At 35.9% G+C, this 22,286-nt stretch overlaps 1 protein-coding gene across 1 annotated transcript in view; it reads left to right on the plus strand.

Moving 5' to 3' along the window:
• Positions 1-22,286, plus strand: part of ULK2 (unc-51 like autophagy activating kinase 2) — a gene marked incomplete at its 3' end in the record, with an annotated part of 80,468 nt that overhangs the window by 20,744 nt on the left and 37,438 nt on the right. The window contains exons 6-13 of the mRNA XM_084236662.1: positions 2,930-3,103; positions 3,938-4,011; positions 7,127-7,228; positions 9,100-9,158; positions 9,620-9,702; positions 13,272-13,319; positions 13,637-13,725; positions 19,116-19,287. Coding sequence (XP_084092788.1) covers positions 2,930-3,103; positions 3,938-4,011; positions 7,127-7,228; positions 9,100-9,158; positions 9,620-9,702; positions 13,272-13,319; positions 13,637-13,725; positions 19,116-19,287 — 801 coding nt within the window. The remainder of the gene's footprint in view (positions 1-2,929; positions 3,104-3,937; positions 4,012-7,126; positions 7,229-9,099; positions 9,159-9,619; positions 9,703-13,271; positions 13,320-13,636; positions 13,726-19,115; positions 19,288-22,286) is intronic.

Below are 22,286 nucleotides of genomic sequence, written 5' to 3' on the forward strand. Positions count from 1 at the left end.
GCCGGGGAGCAGCCGGGGATCGAACCGGCGCGGCAGAGGCCGCGGGCAGCTTCGCAACCCAGCGCTCAACTGCTGCGCCACCGGGGAGGTCCTAAGTTAGCTTTGACAGCAGTTTTGTCTTTGATGTTGAACTCTATGTGATATTCCAGCACAATAGTGTTAGGAGATCAAAGTGTGGAGCCTATGAGCCAAACATTGGCATCAGGCAAACAATTTTTTAAGTTCCACTATTTAGATGACTTAGTTGCAATGTGAATTTTGTTTAGGATGTTTAACCTGTTCCCAGTACTTCTCTTCCTTAGAGAATCTTTTGTAGTTTGAAAACATGGATAAAGACATGTAAAATAAATCTGGTCCTCAAGGTGTTTTCTAGAGCTGTACCATCCAGTATGGTAGCCATTAACCACATGGAGCTCTTGAGTTCTTAAAATGTGATTAGTCCAAATTGAGATGTACTAATGTTAAATATCCAATGGAATTTGAACACTTCATAGGAAGGAAAGAATGATTATATCTCATTAACTTTTTATTATTGATTGCCAGTTGGAAAAATTTTGGATGTACTATAATTAATTTCACCTGTTTCTTTTTACTTTTAAAAATATGCTTACTAGAAAATTTAAAGTTTAAATGTGGCTCATTACATTTCAATCAGAGAGCACTTGTCTAAAAGATCTGAATGTCCAGAGTCTGGGAGATCTAATGCATTATTTCACAACATAGTTATTTTAGTCCCGTATTTGCTTTATTTATTCTTAAAATAGAAGGCTTTCTACCAATTATACATTTAAAATAAGGCAGATTCTAAATGAATTAGTAAATGGTACTTTAACATTAGTTCTAGCAGAATACATTGAGGGTGGCAGCTACTGATGAGCCTACATGGGGTTAACTTGCTCAAGTTTTCAGTTACTCAAGAGAGTTTTGATGTTGGCAATGCTTTTATAACATTGTTTTCAATGTTAGTTAAATTTCAGTGTGTAGGATTATGTTGAGATGAGCACATTCCACATTTATAGAAATTGTGAATATTTACTAATTTGTGCCCAGAAACAGCTTAAACTAGGTTACTTTTTTTCCCCATGGGAACTAGAATTTGGACTCTGAATAAATTTCACGTATATTCAATGACATATCTTGGGGCATAAATAAAAGTTTTAAGCAGAATCATTTCAAGTAGCAAAATTAAATTTTAATTTTCCAAAATTAAAGCATATCTTTAAAATAATTTAAAAGTATAATATTCACTTGTTCAGTTTTTTTTTAAAGATTTATTTATGCATACAAGAACTGGGGTACAGGCCAGAGGTGTGGGGGGTGAGAAGATTCACCAGAGACAGAGTAGGTAACAAAACAGGAAGACTGACTGAAATACACTGCTGAGGGGAGCAGCGAGCAAGTCCGGAGAGGTCTGCTGCACCATGTGGGTAGCTCCCTGGCTGGGGATCGAACTTGTGCTGCAGTGGCTGCGGACAGCTTCATAGGTTGCGTCTTAACCCCTTGTGCCACCAGGGAGGCCCCACTTGTTCAGTTTTTAATGTGATTTTTTTTTAAAGATTTATTTTTTATTTATACAATAGCTGGGGTACAGGCCAGAGGTGCAGGAGTGTGAGAAGATTCCCCAGAGACAGAGTGGGGAGCAGAACAGGCAGATAGACCAAAATACACTGCTGAGGGGAGCAGCAGGTGAGACAGGAGAGGCCTGCTGTGCCATGTGGGTCAGCTCCATGGCCAGGAGTCAAACTGGTGCTGCAGTGTCTGCCGACAACTTCATAGTGCTGAGTGAGACTTAATCCCTTGTGCCACCAGGGAGGCCCCCATATTCCACATTTTAATGACACCATCCAGTATTTACCTTCTGTCTTATTCCTCTTAGCATTATCCTTCAAGCTCCATTCATGTTGCTACAAATGGCATGAGTTTATCTTTTTTGATTGCTGAGTAGTATTCTGTTGTGTATAAATACCCTACTTTTTGATCCAGTCATCTGTTTTGGGGCACTTAGGTTGTTTCCATTGTTCAGCTATATAGTAAATAGCGCTACAGTAAATATGGGAATGCAAGTTTCTAAATTTTTGGATTAGTGTTGTTTTGAAATTTTTAGATAAATGCCTACGAGTGGAATTACTAGGTTGAATGGCATATCCACCTGTAATGTTTTGACACACCTCCATACTTCTTTCCATAAGGGCTGGAATGGTTTGTATTCTCACCAGCAGTATAGGAGGGATCCTTTTCTCCACATTCCTAGCCAGCACTTCTTGTTTCTCACAAGTGTGAGATGATATTTCATTGTGGTCTTGATTTGCATTTCTCTAATAATAGCACTTGTGACTTTTAGATCCTCTGTAACAAAAAGTTTACATTTGTGTACTTACTACATTTTAAGTACTTTTTATGTGCCAGTACTTTTAAAGTCTTCATTATTAAATGCACTGTCTTACTTATCACCAATAAAACAACCCCATGTGGTTAGTCCATTATTAGAGAGGTCTGCCACACCATGTGGGAATCTCCGTGGCCGGCTGGGAATCGAACCCGCACTGCAGAGGCTGTGGACAGCTTCACCGTGCTGCGCTCAACACGCTGCAGCACTGGGGAGGCCCTGTTTTTTCACTTTTTTGAGGAGACTTAGCTTACTGTATTCAGAGCAGTGTGGGTATTTTCCACAATAAAAATGGGACAGGAAACAGAAAAATAACTGAAAAAAAGGTGCAAATGTAAATTGGTTTTCTTTACAGCAGATTGATTAAAATTTTAAGCTGATATCTCTTAATAGACTTAAATCATTGAAGTAAAGAAATGAAATGTGACTTCTTGTTTCTAGTCTCTCCATCTTCTTTTTCACAAATTCGGTTCTGTTGATGACATACGCAGATGGTATTTGATTTTGTATGCTTAAATATTTATGTGCCTCCTTTTCTAACAGCTAAAGGAACCCTTAGTGAAGATACCATCAGAGTGTTTCTGCATCAGATTGCAGCTGCCATGCGAATTCTGCACAGCAAGGGAATAATCCACAGGGATCTCAAACCACAGAACATCTTGCTCTCTTACGCGAATCGCAGGAAGTCAAGTGTCAGTGGTATTCGCATCAAAATAGGTATATGTGGCCATGTATTGTTTCATACAAAGGATGTTTTTGAGACTTAAGTATGTTTAGATAATTTTAATTCATCTTTGTTAGATTGATGAATTTTATTGGTGTATCTTGAGTTCAGTGAGGTACTTTTAGATGTGAATCCTTTATGTTATTCACAGAATATGCTAAATCTTAGAGAGGGCTTAAGTGCCTATGTTAAGAAATCTAAACATGAATTCCAGCAGTTTATCTTGCTTCTCACAGAGGGAAGCTTATGTATTAGGTTGTTGGCAGCAAATTAATAACCTTGATTCTTTACAGTTTGAGATTTGAATATAAGGCATCTATCTAAGAGAGTATTTAATTTAGCTCTCTTATTTGGCAATATTTTTTTTAGCACTCTTTTATCTCAAAATTATTTGAAGCATTTTGTAATGCTAAACTTTTCTTTAGCAGTTGTTAGCAAAATTTTTTTATTAGTATTTAAAGAAATTTCTGATTGTTTATATCTGGTATCTACAAAGAGAAAAAACCACTTCAAATTCTATACCTGGCATTTAATGAGAGCTGTATTAATTAATCAGTTATTATAATTAGCATTTTCTCTGGCAAAACTTGGTGCTCCTTGGTTACAAAACTGGCAGAGCCGTGACTTGTATAGTTGGTGATTACTACTATTTCTTAGCTTGTTGAAATTGAGGTCTACTGTTTTCTTTGGTGGACAGTATTATTTAATATTCTGTTAGCTTCTCATTGTTCTTTTGTGCCCTCTTGTGTCTTGAAGAATCATATGGTCACAGTTAAGTGTGAGCAAAGGTGTCATTTTTTTTTTCTCTTTTTTATTATGTGAAATAGCGGATTTTGGTTTTGCTCGTTACCTACAGAGTAATATGATGGCTGCAACACTGTGTGGGTCCCCAATGTACATGGTGAGTTTGTTTGTGTCCTCCTGTGTATAATGCATGTGCCATAAGCATTGAAAGTGAAGTATAATGCCTGTTTCCAAATAAGATGGGATATTATATACAGTCTGAATTGCTCTTTATATTATTAGCATTGATTTTATTACCTGTAATGCTGTAATACAGATAACTTCTGTTTTAACATAGTGGACTTTGAAAGTAAGTCATGAAGTATGGTCATCCGCACATTGATATGTAATATTAGGAGTACTTAAACATTTTGGGGGGTACTTTTTGAGCTTTAGGATTTGCTCAGTTTTTGCATGTTGTCTCTTATACAAGTTTTTCAATTAGCATCTCTCTGAAACCTGAAAAATTTTAGCTTTCATCTTTGTCTTTTCATACAATATTGTCATGTCGAGCTATATTTCTGAACTAATGTGAAGTGTTAAGTCTGGAAATACCTAAACTTTGGAATTCTGCAAAGAAAATAAATGTATCTGTTTCAAGTCTAAGTTTAAAATGAGTTTATGTTTCTGTTCAATTAAGGGTTCCTCTTAAATAAACTTTGATTTCAAGGGAACTAGTAACCAACGTTCAAAAAAAAGTTTTGCATTAGATTTGCTTTCAATCATTATTATATTGCTTATATGATAAGTTTTGTAATTAAATGTAATTTAAAGATTCTTTTTGTGCTTCTTTGTGTAAAATTAGTTCAGCCTTAAACTAATAATAACCTTGAGGATATAGAGAAAGCTTGGGTTGATTATTAAAGGAAGTTCACTCAATAGGAAACTTAATAGGGACAATAAATAAAAATGTTACGCTTGGAAAAGAGATTTCACTAAGTATATTTAACATTTCTTTTTAATGTCTGTCCTGATTGGTACTACTTTTAAAAAGCAACATCTGATGAGAATTGGAAAAGTAGCTGTGACAAAGCAGAAAAATGTCTTTTTTAAGATACTTTTTTCAGCATCATGATCAGACTATTACATTTTTAATCAACAGCATGGGTGAAAAAGAAAAAAAAATTATATTAAAATGCTTTGTTGGAATGCTTTGTACTTTCCACAGAACAGAAACTTAAATAATCTGTTATACAGCTAGTCACAAATACGGCCCTCAAGTTGTTTGCCCATATATATGAGTGTTACCTAATACATGTCTTCTTTATAGCAGCAAAGCCCTGCCATCATAGAGCTTGGCTGAATCCTCAAATCTGTTGTATCAAATGCTTCTTTATCACTTGTCTGGCTGCTATGCTTTGTTTCTTTGTTTCTTCTTTTTTTTTTAAAAATATTTATTTATTTATTTATTTATTTATACAAGAACTGAGGTACAGACCAGATGTGCAGGAGGGTGAGAGGATTCACCAGAGACAGAGTGGGGAACAGAACAGGCAGACTGACGAAATACACTGCTGAGGGGAGCAGCAGGCGTGACAGGAGAGGTTTGCTGCGTCATGTGGGACCCTCGCCTGCCGGCCGGGACCAAACCAGCACTGCAGAGGCTGCTGACAGCTTCACTGTGCTGTGCTCAACCGCCTGCGCCACCAGGGGAGGCCCTGCTATGCTTTGTTTCCTGGCAGAATTAAAACTTTCTGCCTTTGCCATAGCTACTGCTGCTGCTGGAACCATTGTAGCCACTGTGGTTTTATGGTTTGGCAAAGTACTGGCCTCTATCACCTTAGGTGCCAGTGCTTCTCCAAAATTTCTTCCTTTCATGGGTCCAAAATTTGAAGATTGATTATTGTAATTGCTAAAATCATTGTCTTTTCCATCACTTCCAAAATTGCTCCCATCATTACCAAATTCATATTAGCCATCTCTGCTGCCACCATATCCACCTCAGCTATTACCAAAGCCACATAGACCACTGATTTCCTCCATGATCGAACTTTTCATTCCCACCAAAACCACCTCCATGGCCACCATCAAAGTTTCCATAACTACCTTTTTGACTGGATGAAGCACTTACTCTCCTAGATAGGGGCTGTCTGACTTCACAGCCCTTCATAGTATGGTATTTCTGAATTACAATTACACTCCTGTCTATGGAGTTATGGTCATCAAAGCTTACAAAAGCAAAAGTCTTCTTCTTGACACTGCCTCTGTCAGTTACAATCACTTTACTTTTCCCATACTATTCAAAATTTTTAGGTGATATTCTTCAGTGTGTCACCTTAATGCCACCAAAAAAATCTTTTTAAAAGTTAAGTGGGTATCAGGTCTTTGAGAATCTTCTCTTGAAACAAACCCTCTTTGATTCCACAACTCTTCCATCCATCTGTGTCACCTTGCATTCGTGGCTGTACCTACTTCTTCATGGTGGCGTATGTCACAAACCTAAAGCCTCTGGAGCACTCAGTGTTTTCACATATCATGACACAGCCTGTGAGCAATCCGCATTGGCCACAGTGGTGCCTTGGACTCTCATTGGTTGTTTTAAAGCACACATTGCCTGGGACAGCTTTTGTAACTACCTGGGTAATTCAGAGACTGACTTAGACATTATGGTAGTGTGAGGGAAGACTTTAGTGATGCTTACTCTAGGCGTCCATGGCAGAAAGGTGAGATACCTTTGCTTTTAAGATGGTTTTTATTCTTGTGTTTTGCATCACAATTTTTGTTCTGTCTTACTAACTTTCCAGTGACAGAAGAAAAGGGAATAATATAACAAAGAGTTGTGTACTTACCATGGGTTTTTAATAAAGTTAACATTTTGCCTTGTTTGCCTTGATCTTTTTTTTGGAAAGCAGGTATTTCAGAGACAGTCCAAGTCCTTTTATACCTCTCCTTTTCCTCACTTCCACTTTCCTCAACCCAGAAATAACCTCTCATAATTGGTGTGAATTTTTCTTTATTATTATTTTAGTACTCTTAACTGTATTTGTTGTATACTAATGTTTGTTTCTACAACTTCTTTTCATGCAACATTGTTTTGGGGATTTATGAGTAAATCTTAATTGAAGAATATAGTTCTAAGTTCATTGCAGGATCATTTGATTAGGGAAATACCACAATGTGTTATTTTTATTTTTCAAGTTTTGTTAGAGTGTGACCTTTGCCAACTAATTAATAAATGCATATCAAATATATAAATAGCATAATGCATGTGTCTTGAATGTTTTTATCCCCAGGCACCTGAGGTTATTATGTCTCAACATTATGATGCTAAGGCAGACTTGTGGAGCATAGGAACAGTGATATATCAATGCCTAGTTGGAAAGCCACCTTTTCAGGTAACCTGAGACCTTTTTTCTTAGTGCTCAGTTTTGGGATCTCATTTTGCAGTTGCCTTTTTTTTAAAAAAAGATTTATTTATGTATATAAGAATTGGGGTACAGGCCAGAGGTGTTGGGGGGGTGAGAGGATTCACCAGAGACTGAGTGGGGAACAGCACAGGCGAATTGGCTGAAATATACTGCCCAGGGGAGCAGTGGGCGAGTCAGGAGAGGTCTGTTGCGCCATGTGGGTATCTCCCTGGTCGGGGATCAAACTCATGCTGCCGTGGCTGCGGATCGCTTCATAAATTGCGTATTAACTCCTTGTGCCACCAGGGAGCCCCTGCAGTTGCCTTTGACTTATAAAATGGGGAATATTTTGAAAGTGATGTTTTTGGTTCCTTTGTTACTTAATGGATTTTTTTTTTTACAGGCTAAAGTTACTATAGAGCCAGAACATTTTTTCTTTTCCATTTTGATCTGCCTTTCCTTTATTGTTGGACTGGGTGTGAAGCATTTCTTTTGATTTCCAGGCTAGTGAAAATTATCCAGGTTCAGGGCTGTCTGTTGGGAAATGGGTGTGAACAGTGATGTCAGCATTCCCTGCTTAGCCTGGAATCCAAATGAAAACTAGGACTGGTCTGAGAAGGTTGCAGGGAACTGTCACCAATTCTCTATTACTATTGCTGCTGGGTGAGAGAGCAAATTGTTTCTGAATTTATGGAAATTATTTTGAGCTTCTCTTTCTCTCCTAACATCTTATCAAAAAAAGGCCCTCTCAAATGTAATCATAATGATTCCTCTTGAATTTACATTGCCCAGTTATAAAGAGGTTTTTTGAATCTGAAAACTGGAACAAAGTGAAATTAGTTATCCAGTATCCAGTCTCAGCCAGGTTAAACACTAATTTCTCAATCTAGGTTATATGTAGATGCAGCTTTATTAATATAGTGCCTCTCATAAAAGTGCTAACTTGTTGCTATGGAAAGACAGAAATGAAACAGTATGCTTAGTTCTCATTTCTTCAAGACCTAAGATAAAATATACCCCAATTTTATACAATAAAAATGTACCTGTTGGGAAACATTAATTCCAAAGGGCACCTGCATCCTTATGTTTATAGCAGCACTCTTTACAATAGCTAAGCTATGGAAACAACCCAAATGCTCAAAAATAGATGACTGGATCAAGAAGATGTGGTACATATACACAATGGAATATTACTCAGCAATCAAAAAAGATAAATACATGCAGTTTGCAGCAACATGGATGGAGCTAGAAGGGATCATGCTCAGTGAAATAAGTCAGAAAGAAAAAGAAAAATACCAGATGGTCTTACTCATAGCAGGAATTTAGAAAACCTAAATAAGGGACCAGGAAAAAGACTAATTAATACAAAGTAAAAATCAAAATCAACAAGCAACTATAAACCAGAGACACACTTGGGGAGGGAGTGGGGAGAAGAAGGATTAGGGTCAAAATAAGGGGGGGTACAATTGTATGGGGAATATAACCAAAATGAAAATGCATACATTGTGTAAAAATGAAAAATGATGTAAGAATTATATAAAATAAAATATTTTTTAAAAATGTACCTATTGGGTAGGGTATGTTCTCTTCCAACTAGTGGTCCTTAACCTTCTCTTGAGTTTTAGCTCTTAGAATCTGACATCAGAAAAGATATATTATGCCCAGATATGCAGAATTTGCATATAATTTCAGAGGTTTTTATAAGTTCTTAGTGCTCAGCTGTGACTTCTTTAGTAATCATTGCTTTCAAGTTAGAATCTGTATTCTATAGTAAGAATTTTGAACATTGATCATGTGATTTATGATTCTTGCCCATGTTGTTTAGGAAAATTAAACCTTCATTTTTTTTTTTTTAACAGGCCAATAGTCCTCAAGACTTAAGGATGTTTTATGAAAAAAATAGGAGCTTAATGCCTAGGTATGTGTTTTGATAATACTGGGTTTTACTATTTATGAATACAATGTTATTTAAACTGTGTGTTTTATGTATTTCCAGTATTGATTTTTTTCCCAGCTGACAGCAATGTGAGAAATAATTGCAATTTGAAAATTACTTGTGTATCACTACACTGGTGTAGTATACCATTTTCTTTCTTTTTTATTTACTTTAAATCAAATTTTTTTTAACCTTTTTATTGAACTGATATGTTTTTTTCCCTGCCACCACACAGTGGAATACTATTTCTCAAAAGCAACCATGTAATAACTTCTTTAAGGAATGAGTCTTTTACTAGAAGGAATGGTCTTTTTTTTTAGGTATAAAGTATAATATTTGTAAAATTACATATACATTTCCATTTACTATAACAAAAATAAATGTCATGTAATTAATAGATATGAAATCACCACTTAGGTTGTTTCTTTTTTCCTTTCCCCCAGTATTCCCAGAGAAACTTCACCTTATTTGGCTAATCTCCTTTTGGGTTTGCTTCAGAGAAACCAAAAAGATAGAATGGACTTTGGTAAGTAGTATTTTCAAATTTTGTATGTTGCTTGTGTGTGTGTGTGTTATGAAAAGATAAATATAGAGGTTTCTGGGGAAAGGTAATGTCACTTCTATTTCTTTCTGTCTCTGTCTTTTTTCTTTCATTTGTTTTGTACATATTTGGTGCCTTTTATGTTTTAGGTACCTAATAGACTAGTAAAATTCCTGTCCTCATGAAACGTATTCTAGTGAAGGAGAGACACAAATAAACTGTAAACTGTAATTATATACCATATTAGATGGTGATGAGTACTGTGGGGAGAAAAGAATAAAGAAAAATGAGGGTGGGGATTGAAATTTTAAATAGTAAAGACCTTTCTGAGAAAGTGAACTTTGAACAAAGACTTTTTTTTTTAAGATTTTTTTTTTTTAAGATTGATTTATTTACACAAGCACTGGGTACAGTCAGAAGCACAGGAGGGTAAGAGAATCCACCAGAGCCAGAGGGGAGAGCAGAGCAGGCAGACTGAGGAAGCACACTGCTGAGGGGAGCAGTGGGCGGCAGGAGAGGTCTGCGCACCATGTGGGACCCTTGCCCCGTGGCTGGGTATCGAACTGGCGGCCAGGGATCGAACCGGCGCTGCAGAGGCTGCGGGCAGCTTCGCAGCCCAGGTCTCAACCATTGCGCCGCCGGGGAGGCCCTGAACAAAGACTTGATCAACACATGTGAGATAGTGAGCTTGTAGATAACTGTGGGGAAGAGTCTTTTTGGGCAGGGTGAACAGCGAGTACAAGTGCTCAGAGGTAGGAACATGCCACATAAGGTGGAGGAAAGCTCAGGATTTTGCTCAAAGTGTTATGTAGACCCATTAGGAGGGTTGTGAGCAGAGGAATATTACCATCTGACAAATGCTTTTAAAAGAATAAATCTGAGGGCTTAGTGAGATGAGACTGTGATGTGAGGGGTGGGAAAAAAGACAGAAGGGAAGCAACAAGAAGCTGGGAAACTAATATGTAGCAGTTACCCAGTGATGGATGAAGTAGCTTAGACTAGGGTATTAACAGTAAAGGTGGTGAGAAGTCATTGAGTTTTGGGTCTTTTTGGAGGAAGAGGCAACAGTATTTATGAATGAATTGGAAGTAGGCTGTGAGAGAAAGAGAAAACACAGAGATGGTTCCAAGGTTTTTGGCCTGAACACTGAAAGATTGGTGGTATCAGTTACAGAGATGGGTAAGACCAGTGTAAGTAGAGCAGGCCAAGGAGGCAAAATCAGGAGTTTCTGTTGGACATGTTCAACTTTAGATACCATTTGACACCTGAGTTGGGGACTTGGATTTCAAGTTCAAGGAGAGGGCTAAGCTGGAGATATGTATGAGAAAAGATATAGGCAGAAGGGAGGGAGAAACCCAGAATCCTAGTAAAAAGTCCATAACTTTGAAGATGAGCTTTGGGGAGGAGCAGCTTCCTGTGTAGTGACCCTTGTGAAAACTTGCTTTATGGCAACTTTGCTCTCACCACTATTTTAGGAGAGCAGGGTAAGATGGAGGCTTATATCATCGACAGTGAGCCTTTCTTCCGGTATAAGTATTTAAAACTAAAAGTTTCTCTCGAAGTACTTTAATATCACAATAAGTAGTATTTTTGCCTTTTCATGTATAAAGAAAGAACTTGGAATGCTTCATATTGTCAAGTAGGAAAAAACATTTATCCCTAAAATTGCTGGGTCTCAACACTTTTTGGGGGGATAGTTTGCTCACTTGTTCTTATCAATCTTATGAAAAAGATTATTCTTCTCAATCCAGTTCTTATAAATTTTATATAAAAGAGTAAGACTTGAAAATGTCAGACCAGACATGTTTAAATAAAGTGCTTAAAATTTACTCTGATCTTAAAATTTTTAGGAAAAGAATAGTCTGATTTTTCCTGTAGTAATAGTTGTAATAATAACGAAGGTTTAGAGCAATATACTCCAAAATTTTTGTCTATTAATCCACATATATTGTCTAGAAATCCACATAGGCTTCTAGATAAAACAGACTAGGATTTGAATTCTAATCCCTCAACAGTAATTGCTAAGTCTTTGATAATGGGGAAGATCCATGGTCTTTATGTGCTTCAGTTTCTGTATTCATAAAAGAAAGATAATAATTACTTGCATAAAGCTTGTGAAGATTAAATGAGGAACTGGTATTGGTAGCACTCAATTCATTGTTTTACTAAATTTTTTAGTAGATAATAGCTTTAATAGTTCTATATGGGGGGAAAGATGAAACAGTCTGAATGTTTTATAGTTTTGTAAGGTTGTAATTTAAAATTTGCTTTATGTGGTTGGTAAGCATTTTTAATCTTTCAGAGGGAGAAATTAAACTGGAAGTTGCTCTCTAATCATGAGAAATATGAATTAATAGTGAAACAACATACTCTTCATACTCTTGGATAAGTTATATTGAATATATACTCTCCATACCATAGCAATTAGTTTGAAAGGTAGTTTCAGAGTATTTGCATTCAGTCAATATAGTTTATTTATTTGTATCTTTCCTATTTCATTCCTATAATGTTCTTTGTAGAAATCAGCATTAAAAAAATCTTCTGTGTCAAACTAGAATTTATGTAGATATATATTTATATATATATATATGTCCATTTTTATTCTAAAAAAGATTCAAGGTAAAAGACTCATGGTACTCTTCAACTCCCCCACATTTCTGTCCTTAGCAGGTCTTGTGATGGGTATTTATTATGTGGGAACTTGAGAACTTTTAGGGGGTATTTATTTCAGTGAGATTCATGGGACCCTTCAGAGTGGCAGATAATTAACTAAACCTGAGTTAAGCTTGTTTCTGATCTTATATTATTTAATAAATCTCCATGTAGGTTCTGTGCTATTGTCCTTGCTTATTTTGTGATATTTAAAATCATAGATGTATGAGACAATGATAAATCAGAGTCTATTAGTGGGTTTTTAAAGAACTAATAAAATACTTTAAACATCCAGGAAAGTAAAGAAAGTAATGAACTGCCATATAGTCACCTCCTCATTCATCTTTGTCTAATTAGCTGGCTTATTGTATAGGTTTTGTTGTTGGTGGATAGCTGAAGGTATTGAATTTTTTTTTTTTTAAATGTGAAATCAACCACAAGACAACTTCTTTGGGAATGGAAGAATAGAATTTTTTGTACTAATCAGCTGCCTGGATTGCCTCCTAGGACAATAACAACAGTGATAGTTCATATATATATATATATAATATATATATATAATATATATATATATATATATGCTTAGCAAGGACTTGGTCATAATGCTTTATGCGATTATCTGCTTGAGAAAGGTACACAGGTTGTGTGTGCTGATAATGGGTATTTTGAAAAGTCAGAATTTTTACTTTGTATTTTTCATTGATGAAGAATCACTTATAATTTGGTCATTTTATAGATGGTTTATAAAAATAATATGCTTTTACGTTTAAAGGAAATGGAGGTTCTGTAAAGAAGTTAATAATTATTTATGATCACAAAGACATTAGTTGAATATATTGACAAAATTAACCCAGCTGCTAGTCAACACAGTTGAAAGACTAAACTCTCATTTTTCATTACAGAAGCATTTTTTAGCCATCCTTTTCTTGAGCAAGTTCCGGTAAAAAAATGTAAGTATGCCACCCCCCACCTTTTTTTTTTCATTTTTACTTGAATGTAAACTTAAGGACAACTAATATATTTTGTATTGAGCTTTTCTTCAATACCTGTGCTTGTGTTTATTTAATAACAATTGTTTTTCCTTTCAAATTCAAGTTTAAGTAGTTTTAGCAATTGCTGCATTTTTAGTTTCATTGATGGGACCTGTAATTAGTAGGTGAATGCAAATTTTGGATCAACACAACAATGTAGTAGTTTTAACAGATTTTTGTATTGGCAAGTCAGTTGCACCATTGGTGGTATATCTCTTAACCTGTGTCTTCCCCAGCCTGTCCAGTTCCAGTGCCTGTATATGCTGGCTCTGTCTCTGGAAGCTCTTGTGGCAGCTCTCCATCTTGTCGTTTTGCCTCTCCACCAGTAAGTTCTGGTTTTATTAAAAATAATTCAGAGTTAGTACTATTGCCTCTATTCCTAAATGAGCCTGTGAATACACTCGCTGTTCTTTTTGTGGGTGTGTTTACTAGTGCAACTAAATCTTAGGGGAAGATCATTGTTACTGGGTCAAATAGACTTAGATTTGGACCTTTGCCCTATTTAGCTGTGAAACTAAAGCAGAAAAAAAAGTCTCCTCTTTCGGTCTTTTTTTCTCTGAATAATGAGTAGAATACTATCATGTTTTCATGCCCTGTGGATTTAGGGATGATACTTGCAGACAGAAATAAATACAGGAGGTAGGTAATAAACATTTATTTTATCCTAACATCATAAACATCAGTTTGGATATTTATTGTACATAAAATTCTAGTAATGGAGGAGTGACCTCTGAGCCAGATTTAACTGATTTTGATTCCCTTAGTCCTGTTTACTGGCCCTTTATGGTTCTGCTCAAACCTCTTCCTTCCTCTGAGATTCCTGAGCCATTTCCTCCCTGGCTGTCTTACCTTCAGTCTAAGTGCTTCTTCCTGACCTGAGAACTACTGGTCATTTCTGCTTACTGCTTCTTCCTATGCTACTCTTCCTGGGTTTTACCTTGCTCCCTTCTATAGTTTTCTAGACTGACCCTTCCCCGAAGTCTTCGTTGCAGCCTAGGAGGGTTGTGACCTTGAGACTTTTTCCACAAGCTGAAGGTCTAAGGGCTCTTGTATTAGCTATTGTGAGTATTTCCCAGATTAGCCTGGCAGACATGAATTTCTAGAATTCTCTGGCAGAAGAGTGGGGGAGCCATAAAAGGTGGTGGTTATATGATTAGCTAGTTGAGGCAATTCAGAGATTTAAGAACACAGGGCTTGAAAGCTTCTACATCCCTTTCTTGGCAATATTAACTAGGACAAATGACTTAATCTCCCTGAACCTGTTTCTCATATGTAAAGTGAGTATAATCTACCTACTTCATAAGGTTCTTTAAGGATAAATGAGAACACCACTTACTGCAAATCCTGACAAATAAGAAGTGGCAACTGCTATTATTATTATTGTTCAAGTAAGACTAACATCCCAGAGCTAAAGCAGATGCTGAAGCAGCCTACTGCAAATGCACTAGTCTTAAAACCTGCAGAAAACCTTTCTTGCACAACTCTGGACCCAAACCAAATAGCAAAATCATGTTGGTCATGTAAGACTTAATATTATATTCCCATAAGTTTAAAAATCTAGGAGAATAAAGGTTTTGTATATTTTCTGTTTCAGTCTGGCATATTAAAAAACAAGACTGGATTTAGAGTGCTTGGAGAGACATCAAGAAAATATACTGACATGAAAAGACTAAAAGCTTTATTTGGAGCCTGGCAGAACTGGCTTCAGTGCTTGGTCCTGCTGCTTGCTCACTGTGTAACTTTGGGCAGGTCAGTTTAAAAGCTAAGCAGAGTTATGGCTTCCTCATCTGTAACATAGGTCTCATTAGTTAGTCTTTGTTTAACCTTTGCTTGTCGAATAGTCATAGAAATATGTGGAAGGTGCCAAGCCTGAGTGAATAAGATAACTGTCGCTATTATTATGTAATTATATATTTGATATAATGTAATAAGCAATGTGGAAAACAAAGTTTATGTTAGAGAAAGGAACAACAGGGAAGAATCTTAATTGTGAGAGACCTGTGGGAAAACTGGAATAAAGGAGTCTATAGGATGGTGAAGTGACTTACAGATGAGAACAAGAGATGCCAGTAGAAGGGACACTGAACTGGAAATTGCTTCAACTGGAGCGAGCTTTTTGGAGTTTTTGTTGAATGGGGTAGCACTGAGAGTGGAGAGTAAGATAGGAGTTAGTCTCAGGCTGCTAAGAAAGAGCACAATGGAGTGCTAACAGGAGGAACAGGTGGAGCAGATGGGGTAAAAAAGAGACATATCTAGATGGTTAAAATTGGTGGAAATACCATTTTTTAGAAGGCCTTTATTTAAAGCAAATGCTTGAAGTGAAAATAAAAAGAAAAGCAGGGGAACAAAAGGGAATCAAGATTGTTTCTGTATAATATCTAGCTAGTGAGATTAGAAATTGAATGGTTTGGAAGGTCTTGCTTTTAACTTAATCTGCCAAAGTGACGTGATTTCACAGATGCATCTCCATCCTTCCTAGTTGTAGTGTACTCTCTCATTTGAGGGTTTACATACACAGACATACACATATATCATTATCTTCTTGACATTCTCACACATATCCAGCAGCTGCTTTATTACAGAGAAATCTTTGAAAGGCAAAAAAAAAACCCCCAAAAACCTAAATATCTAAATATCTCTTGAATATCTGTTTATTGGTTTCATAATATTTGTTAAAAGTGTACTTTGTGTGAGGTTCTGGTTTATACTAACAGTGATGATGACTGGGTTTCTTAAATAAAAGAGCTTTTAATTGTGAGAAGAGGCAGGTAACTCAATCCCTGTTAGAAGTATATGTATATGTCTTTATTGCTTGTGGAAATGTGGAGGAGGGACATGAAATCAGGAAGACTGCTTAAAGGAGAGCATTGAGCTGAATTTTGATGAAAGACTTAGCAAGGTGAAATATGCAAGAATGATATTGTAGGCAAAAGAATTCCCACTTATGAAGTCAAAGAAGTATGACCCACTGAAGGAACTCAGTAGCTTCCCATGACTGGTTGAATTTAAATTTGTTAAATTCAATGAAATTTAAAATTCAGTTCCTTAATCATATTAACCACATTTCAAGTGCCAAATAGCCATATATAGCATGTGGCTACCATTCTTACTGGACAACTCAGATATAGTTTTCCACCTTTGCAAAAAGGACTAATGTACAAGAATTCTATAAACAGTTGAGTGTGATGATGGATGTAGAGAGCACTAATTATGTGGTTGGAGAAAATAAAACTAGAGAGCAAGGGAGAGGCTGCGTCTTGACAGGATTTGGGCAGTTGAACAAAGGGGTTCAAACTTGATCCCTTAAAGCTGCTGAGAGCCATTTGACTCTTAAATGGAGGTGTGATATGATATATTGTATATTTTAGCTAGATTCTTCTAAAATCAGGATGGATGATGAACTTAGTGATAAGTAGAGCAGGCTCTCTACTAGAAGAGATTATTGGTTTTTGGTTGTGTTTGAGACTCCTCATTCTCATAAGGCAGCAGTAGGAAAGGAGCATTTAAAAGTGTTTGTAAAGCTTGGAGGTTACTTGAACTGTGGACTTATGGAAGAGAGAACTCTTTTGATAGTCTGCATGGATGGATGTCACTCAATAAGGGTACACAGGGAAGAATGCTTTGGAGTATAAATGTGATGAATTGGTGGTGTACAGGCATGAATGTATTGTATAGGCAAGTGAACAAACTCGTAAGAGAGCATCTAGGCTGCAAGAGTCATTGTACAAGTGGTAGTTGAAGGTGGGAGAGAGAGAGGACATTAAGGTAATTATAAAAAGTGCGAGGAGTAGAGAAAACTGGGTGACATCTTGAAGGAACTCCATATTCTACTTTCTTTTAAAGACAAATGAGAAGCAGATATCTGCAAGAGACTAACAGGTAGGAGGAAAGCTGGAGAGAACAGGATCACTGAATGAAGAGGTAGTGTTTCAAGGAAAGAATGGTCCACAGTACCCAGAGTAGCAGAGAATTCAAGTAACTTAAGAATAGAAGAAGTGTCCACAATGGCAATGGAAGTTATTGGTAAGCTTAATAAAGGCAGTTTTATTGCAGGATTGAAGGCAGAAAAATTATGGTGGGTTGAGATACATGGCATGTGAGGGGTTTCAGTCAGTGAAGACTGATAATTACAAGAAACTGTTTACAAGTAAGAGATGGTAATGTGAAGGTTAGGGGTTTTGCGATGTGAGAAAATTAAACATAGTTATGTGCAGAAGATAAAAAAGGTAAGAATAAAAGAAGGAGGGTAAAGGTGTCAGGAGCAGAGAGCAGGTGACCTAGCTCCTTGCAGTGGGGAGAGTGGAATGAAAAGCACAGTTGGTGAGATTATAGTTTTCACTGTGAAGAAAAGCATCTCTTCCACTAAGGTGGTTTTGGATGCCAATGATTTTATAAATAGCAGGGGAAGAAATTGAGAAATTTCTTGCCTAAACCACTGAAAAGAAGTGGAGTTAGATGTTTGAAATCACAACTCAACTTGACTGCTCTTTAATTGTGCTGTCTTGGGCAAATTTCCTACTTTTCTGGTTTTTGTTTATATATGAAATGTATATCAGGATAGAGCTAAAGTTAGGTAATACATGGAAAGTTCATGATTGATGCTCAGTAATGTTAGTTCTTTTCAAAGAAAAAGTGTAAGATTTTGTCATGTGCGCACAACACACACAAAAAAATGATAAGGAGATGTGAGCTTGATTTTATAATGTTACAAAGGAGCATGAGCAGTGCAATTGGTTGTTTAAGACTTTGATTTAAAGAGCACTATGTAGTATTTATGCTTAAACAGGATTGGTTACTTTTATAATATCAAATTTACTATGCAGGTACAACTATATGCTAGCTGCCTATTTGCAGGTTGAAAAAGTTGGTTATTAAGAGATATATTTGGTTGGTTGTCAAGTACTTAATAGATGCTTATGCCACATGCTGTGCTAGGTTGTGAAGGGTTAAGTAGGTGACTTAACAGGGTAAATTATAAAGTTAATTGTTTTAGACAACCTTTGTATATCAAGACATTCAGTTAGTTGTCACTGGAGTCCTTAAATTAGGCAGACCAAAAGATACATAGTTACTAGTGCCTGAGCATTTGTTTAAATATATTTGTTTTTCTTACCCTCTTATTCTGTTTTCCACAAACTGACTCCTTCCCCTCAGAAAAGAAACACCCACACTTGAGGTTTTCCAAATCTTTCTTTAGTGAGTGCAAATAATCTCTAGGCTTAATTAAATGCAGTTATCCTTTCTATTTGTCTACTTTTTTACATATATCGTCTCTTGCTTTCTCATTTATAATCTTTTCTTAGAGATTTAAAACTTTGTATAGAATGCCATAATTTAAAGTCCATGGATATTTTATTTTAGTCATTAAATGAACAGTTAGTGAATATCTGCTTTGCTAGGCCATGAGCTAAAATTTGGGATGTTGAGATGATAAAAACTCATTTTCTCAAAAATTTAGAGAGGCCGACATATACATGGGATAAGTAGTATATTTTTAGGTATCAGTTTTTGGAAAACATTTTAGAAGTTTTTATGCAAAGACACTTTAAACTGTGTTTTCCAAGGAGATTTTTTTTGAACCCTTAGTGGAATGAACCCTTAATGGAATGAACATTATGCCCACTTTTATGAAAAAAAAATATTCCTTAGTCTAATGGCTATTCTAACTTGCATTTTATTATTAGGCCAGTTTTAATTTTATGTTGTTAATTTTAGTCCCTTCCAGATATGCAGCATATTCAGGAAGAAACCTTATCTTCCCCACCATTGGGTCCTCCCAACTATCTACAAGTGTCCAAAGATTCTGCCAGTACTAGTAGCAAGAACTCTTCTTGTGACACGGATGACTTTGTTTTGGTTCCACACAACATCTCGTCAGACCACTCATGTGAGAATCTTTTCTACTTGTACACGTTATATTTCTTAATTTACTAGATTAGTATTTTTAAAAATCTCTATATCATGCTCTCTTGTGTAGGGCACCTTTACTTAGTTGTTTAAATTCCCAGAATTATATTTCTACCTTTCTGAAGTTTGCTCAGTCATCTTCCTTAAACAGTAACTTGGGATTCTGAAGGTAGATGAAACCTTACAGGAAATGATCTCAAATTCTATTTGTATCCAAGCAGAAAGATATAGAGAAGCCTCAGAAGGAACAAAATTAATTTTAAGAAAAGAAATTAAGGGAAGGCCTCATTTGACTAAGAGTAAAAGGCGTCTCACTAACATCTGGATGTCTTCAGAAGATCCTCACTTAAATCCAGGAATGAACTGCATAAATATATCAGGTGTTTCATAAGAGAAGTATAATTCAAGTTGATTAAATTCAGTTAGGGTTCTTTGAAATGGTGAAGGATACCAGAAAATCTACAAAAAGTGAGAACCTAGACAAAACCTTTAAAAAAAGCAGGAACATTAGTTTGATTGAGGAGCAGGATCAGAAAAGCTGGAAATTGATTACTTTAATGTCAGGTACAGATGGTTGGAGAAGTTGATATCAAGAGGCATGTTTAGGTGTTTTTCCAGTACTTAATAGCTGCTTATGCTAAGCACTGCTCTAGTTGTTCAGAGGCCACAGTTCCAAGACCAAATAAATTTCAGGATTTATTGACCAGAAAAGGGAAAACATGGAAACCAAAGCAATAGTGTCGTAGTTTATAATCAGTGCTATGAGAGCTGGGACTTACTTGCCTTTAAAAATCATGCAGTGTGGTGGTTTTATTTAAAAACAATTCAGGTTTTTTAAAATAATGAAGTATTTCAGAGAAATAATATAGCAAATACTCCGAGTCATACACCATAATTTTGTGTCAACAATTTTTCTTTTAGAGGTCTTCTTTTAAAGATATAAAATGCTGTAGGTTAAGCTAATGTCTTTTCCTTTTTCTGCTCTTGCTAGAGATTTGTTCTTCCTGTAGATATTTTTATACTTATGTATATGCCTGTATTCATAAATAACATACAGTATTTTTGGTTTTTATGGTTTTTAAAATCGTATATAGAATGTTTGCTTCTAGCTTGTACTTTTATTCTTATTTTTCTGTGCCTCAAGATACATATCTGGATGTGTCACCTTAATATCAGAATTTTATAATTAATATCAGAATTTTATAGCTAAACCACAGTTTATCAGTTTTCCTACTGCTGGTTACTTGAATTGTTCCCATCTTTCCACTATTCAAAATGTATTGTAATAGATGCCTTTGTGTACATGTGCCAAAATTTCTTCCAAGTGAATATTCTAGATATGTGTAACTCACCTCTATAAAATATTGTTGGTACGAACATGGTGACAGGCAACTAATGGTCTCTGCCATGCTTTCCCAAGTTGTTACAGTACTTTCTAAAAGATTTTGATTATTTTTTTCTTATTACACTTTACTTGGAATTCTTTATTGTAGCTGGTATAAAGTAAGGATCTATGAATTATTCCAGCATTGATAAGTAATTCCACATTTGTCATATTAAGTTTATATAAAGAATTGGGTTTCAGTTTTCTAATTTATTCCACTGATCTATTTGTAATAATTTCAAAAGTCGTGTGTGTGTGTGTGTGTGTGTGTGTGTGTGTGTGGAGAGAGGGGGGGGGTGTTGGAGGGGGATTTTGATGGAAAGTATTCTGGTATCTTCAGAATCACCCTGGTTATTCTTGACTTTCCTCACCTCCTACCCCATGTAAGTTTGACCTCAGCTTGTCAAATCCTATAAAAAACCATTTGGGGATTTTGATAGGCATTGTATTGATTCTGTAACACCTATTCAGGGACAGTTAGATCTTTACAATATTAGCTTGTCTACTCAGGAATGTGTTTTTCCACTTCAGTTTATTATATTTTGATGCATTTTTATGTTTTCTTCATAAAGGACATTCACATCTAGTTACCTTTTTTTTTTTTTTTGTGCTTGTGTAAGTATTGTCATTAAAAATTTTTTTTTTCTGACTGATTCTGTCAGTCTTGATGCTTCCAAATCCTAGGAATTAGTTCTCAGCCCTCATCTTTTTGGTGTATCCGCAGCATTTGTTTTAGTTGAGCACACCCTTATTTTTCACTATGAAAAAATTGTTACTGTGAAATATATATATGAAGTATGGAGTATGATTGCTGGATGTTATGATGATTATTGTAAAAAACCACCAAACTGACTTCCAAAGTGATTATGACATTTTGCTTTTCCACCAGCAGAGTTCCTGTTGTTCCATACCCTCACTAGCATTTGGCATTGTCAGTGTTCCAGATTTTGGCCATTCTAACAGCTTTATAGTAGTATGTCATTGTTTTAATGTGTATTTCCTTGATAACATACACACACACACACATATATATATATACACACATAAACACACATTTTTTTGTTTTTATAAAATTGTTCCTTATTTTTATAATACCTATGTACTTTTTTATTTTATATATTTTTTACATCATTTTTCATTTTTGCACAATGTATGCCTTTTCATCTTGGTTATCTGCCCCATACAATTCCCACCCCCCTTATTTTGACCAAAATCCCTCCTCCACACACATTTTTTAAAGCAGTTTTAGGTTTACAACACATTGAGAAGAAAAGTGGAGATTTCCTGTAGAGCCTCTGTTGCTTCACATGAGTAACCTCCCCCGTTATCAACATCACTCACCAGAAACAAGCCATTCGTTACCAAGTATGCACCTACCTTAACATATCATGATCACCCAAAGTCCATAGTTTATTTTAGAATTCATTCTTAATGTTGTTCATTCTTTGGGTGTAGACAAACGTTTAATTCCATCATTATGATCTCATGCAGAATATTCTCTATGTCTGCTTAACTCCTGCCACCCGCCATTGATCTTTTTATTATCTCTTTGGTTTTGTATTTCCATCATATCACGTAGTTGGAATTATACAATG

Source organism: Talpa europaea, assembly GCF_964194135.1.
Source record: "Talpa europaea genome assembly, chromosome: 7".
NCBI classification, from domain to species: domain Eukaryota; kingdom Metazoa; phylum Chordata; class Mammalia; order Eulipotyphla; family Talpidae; genus Talpa; species Talpa europaea.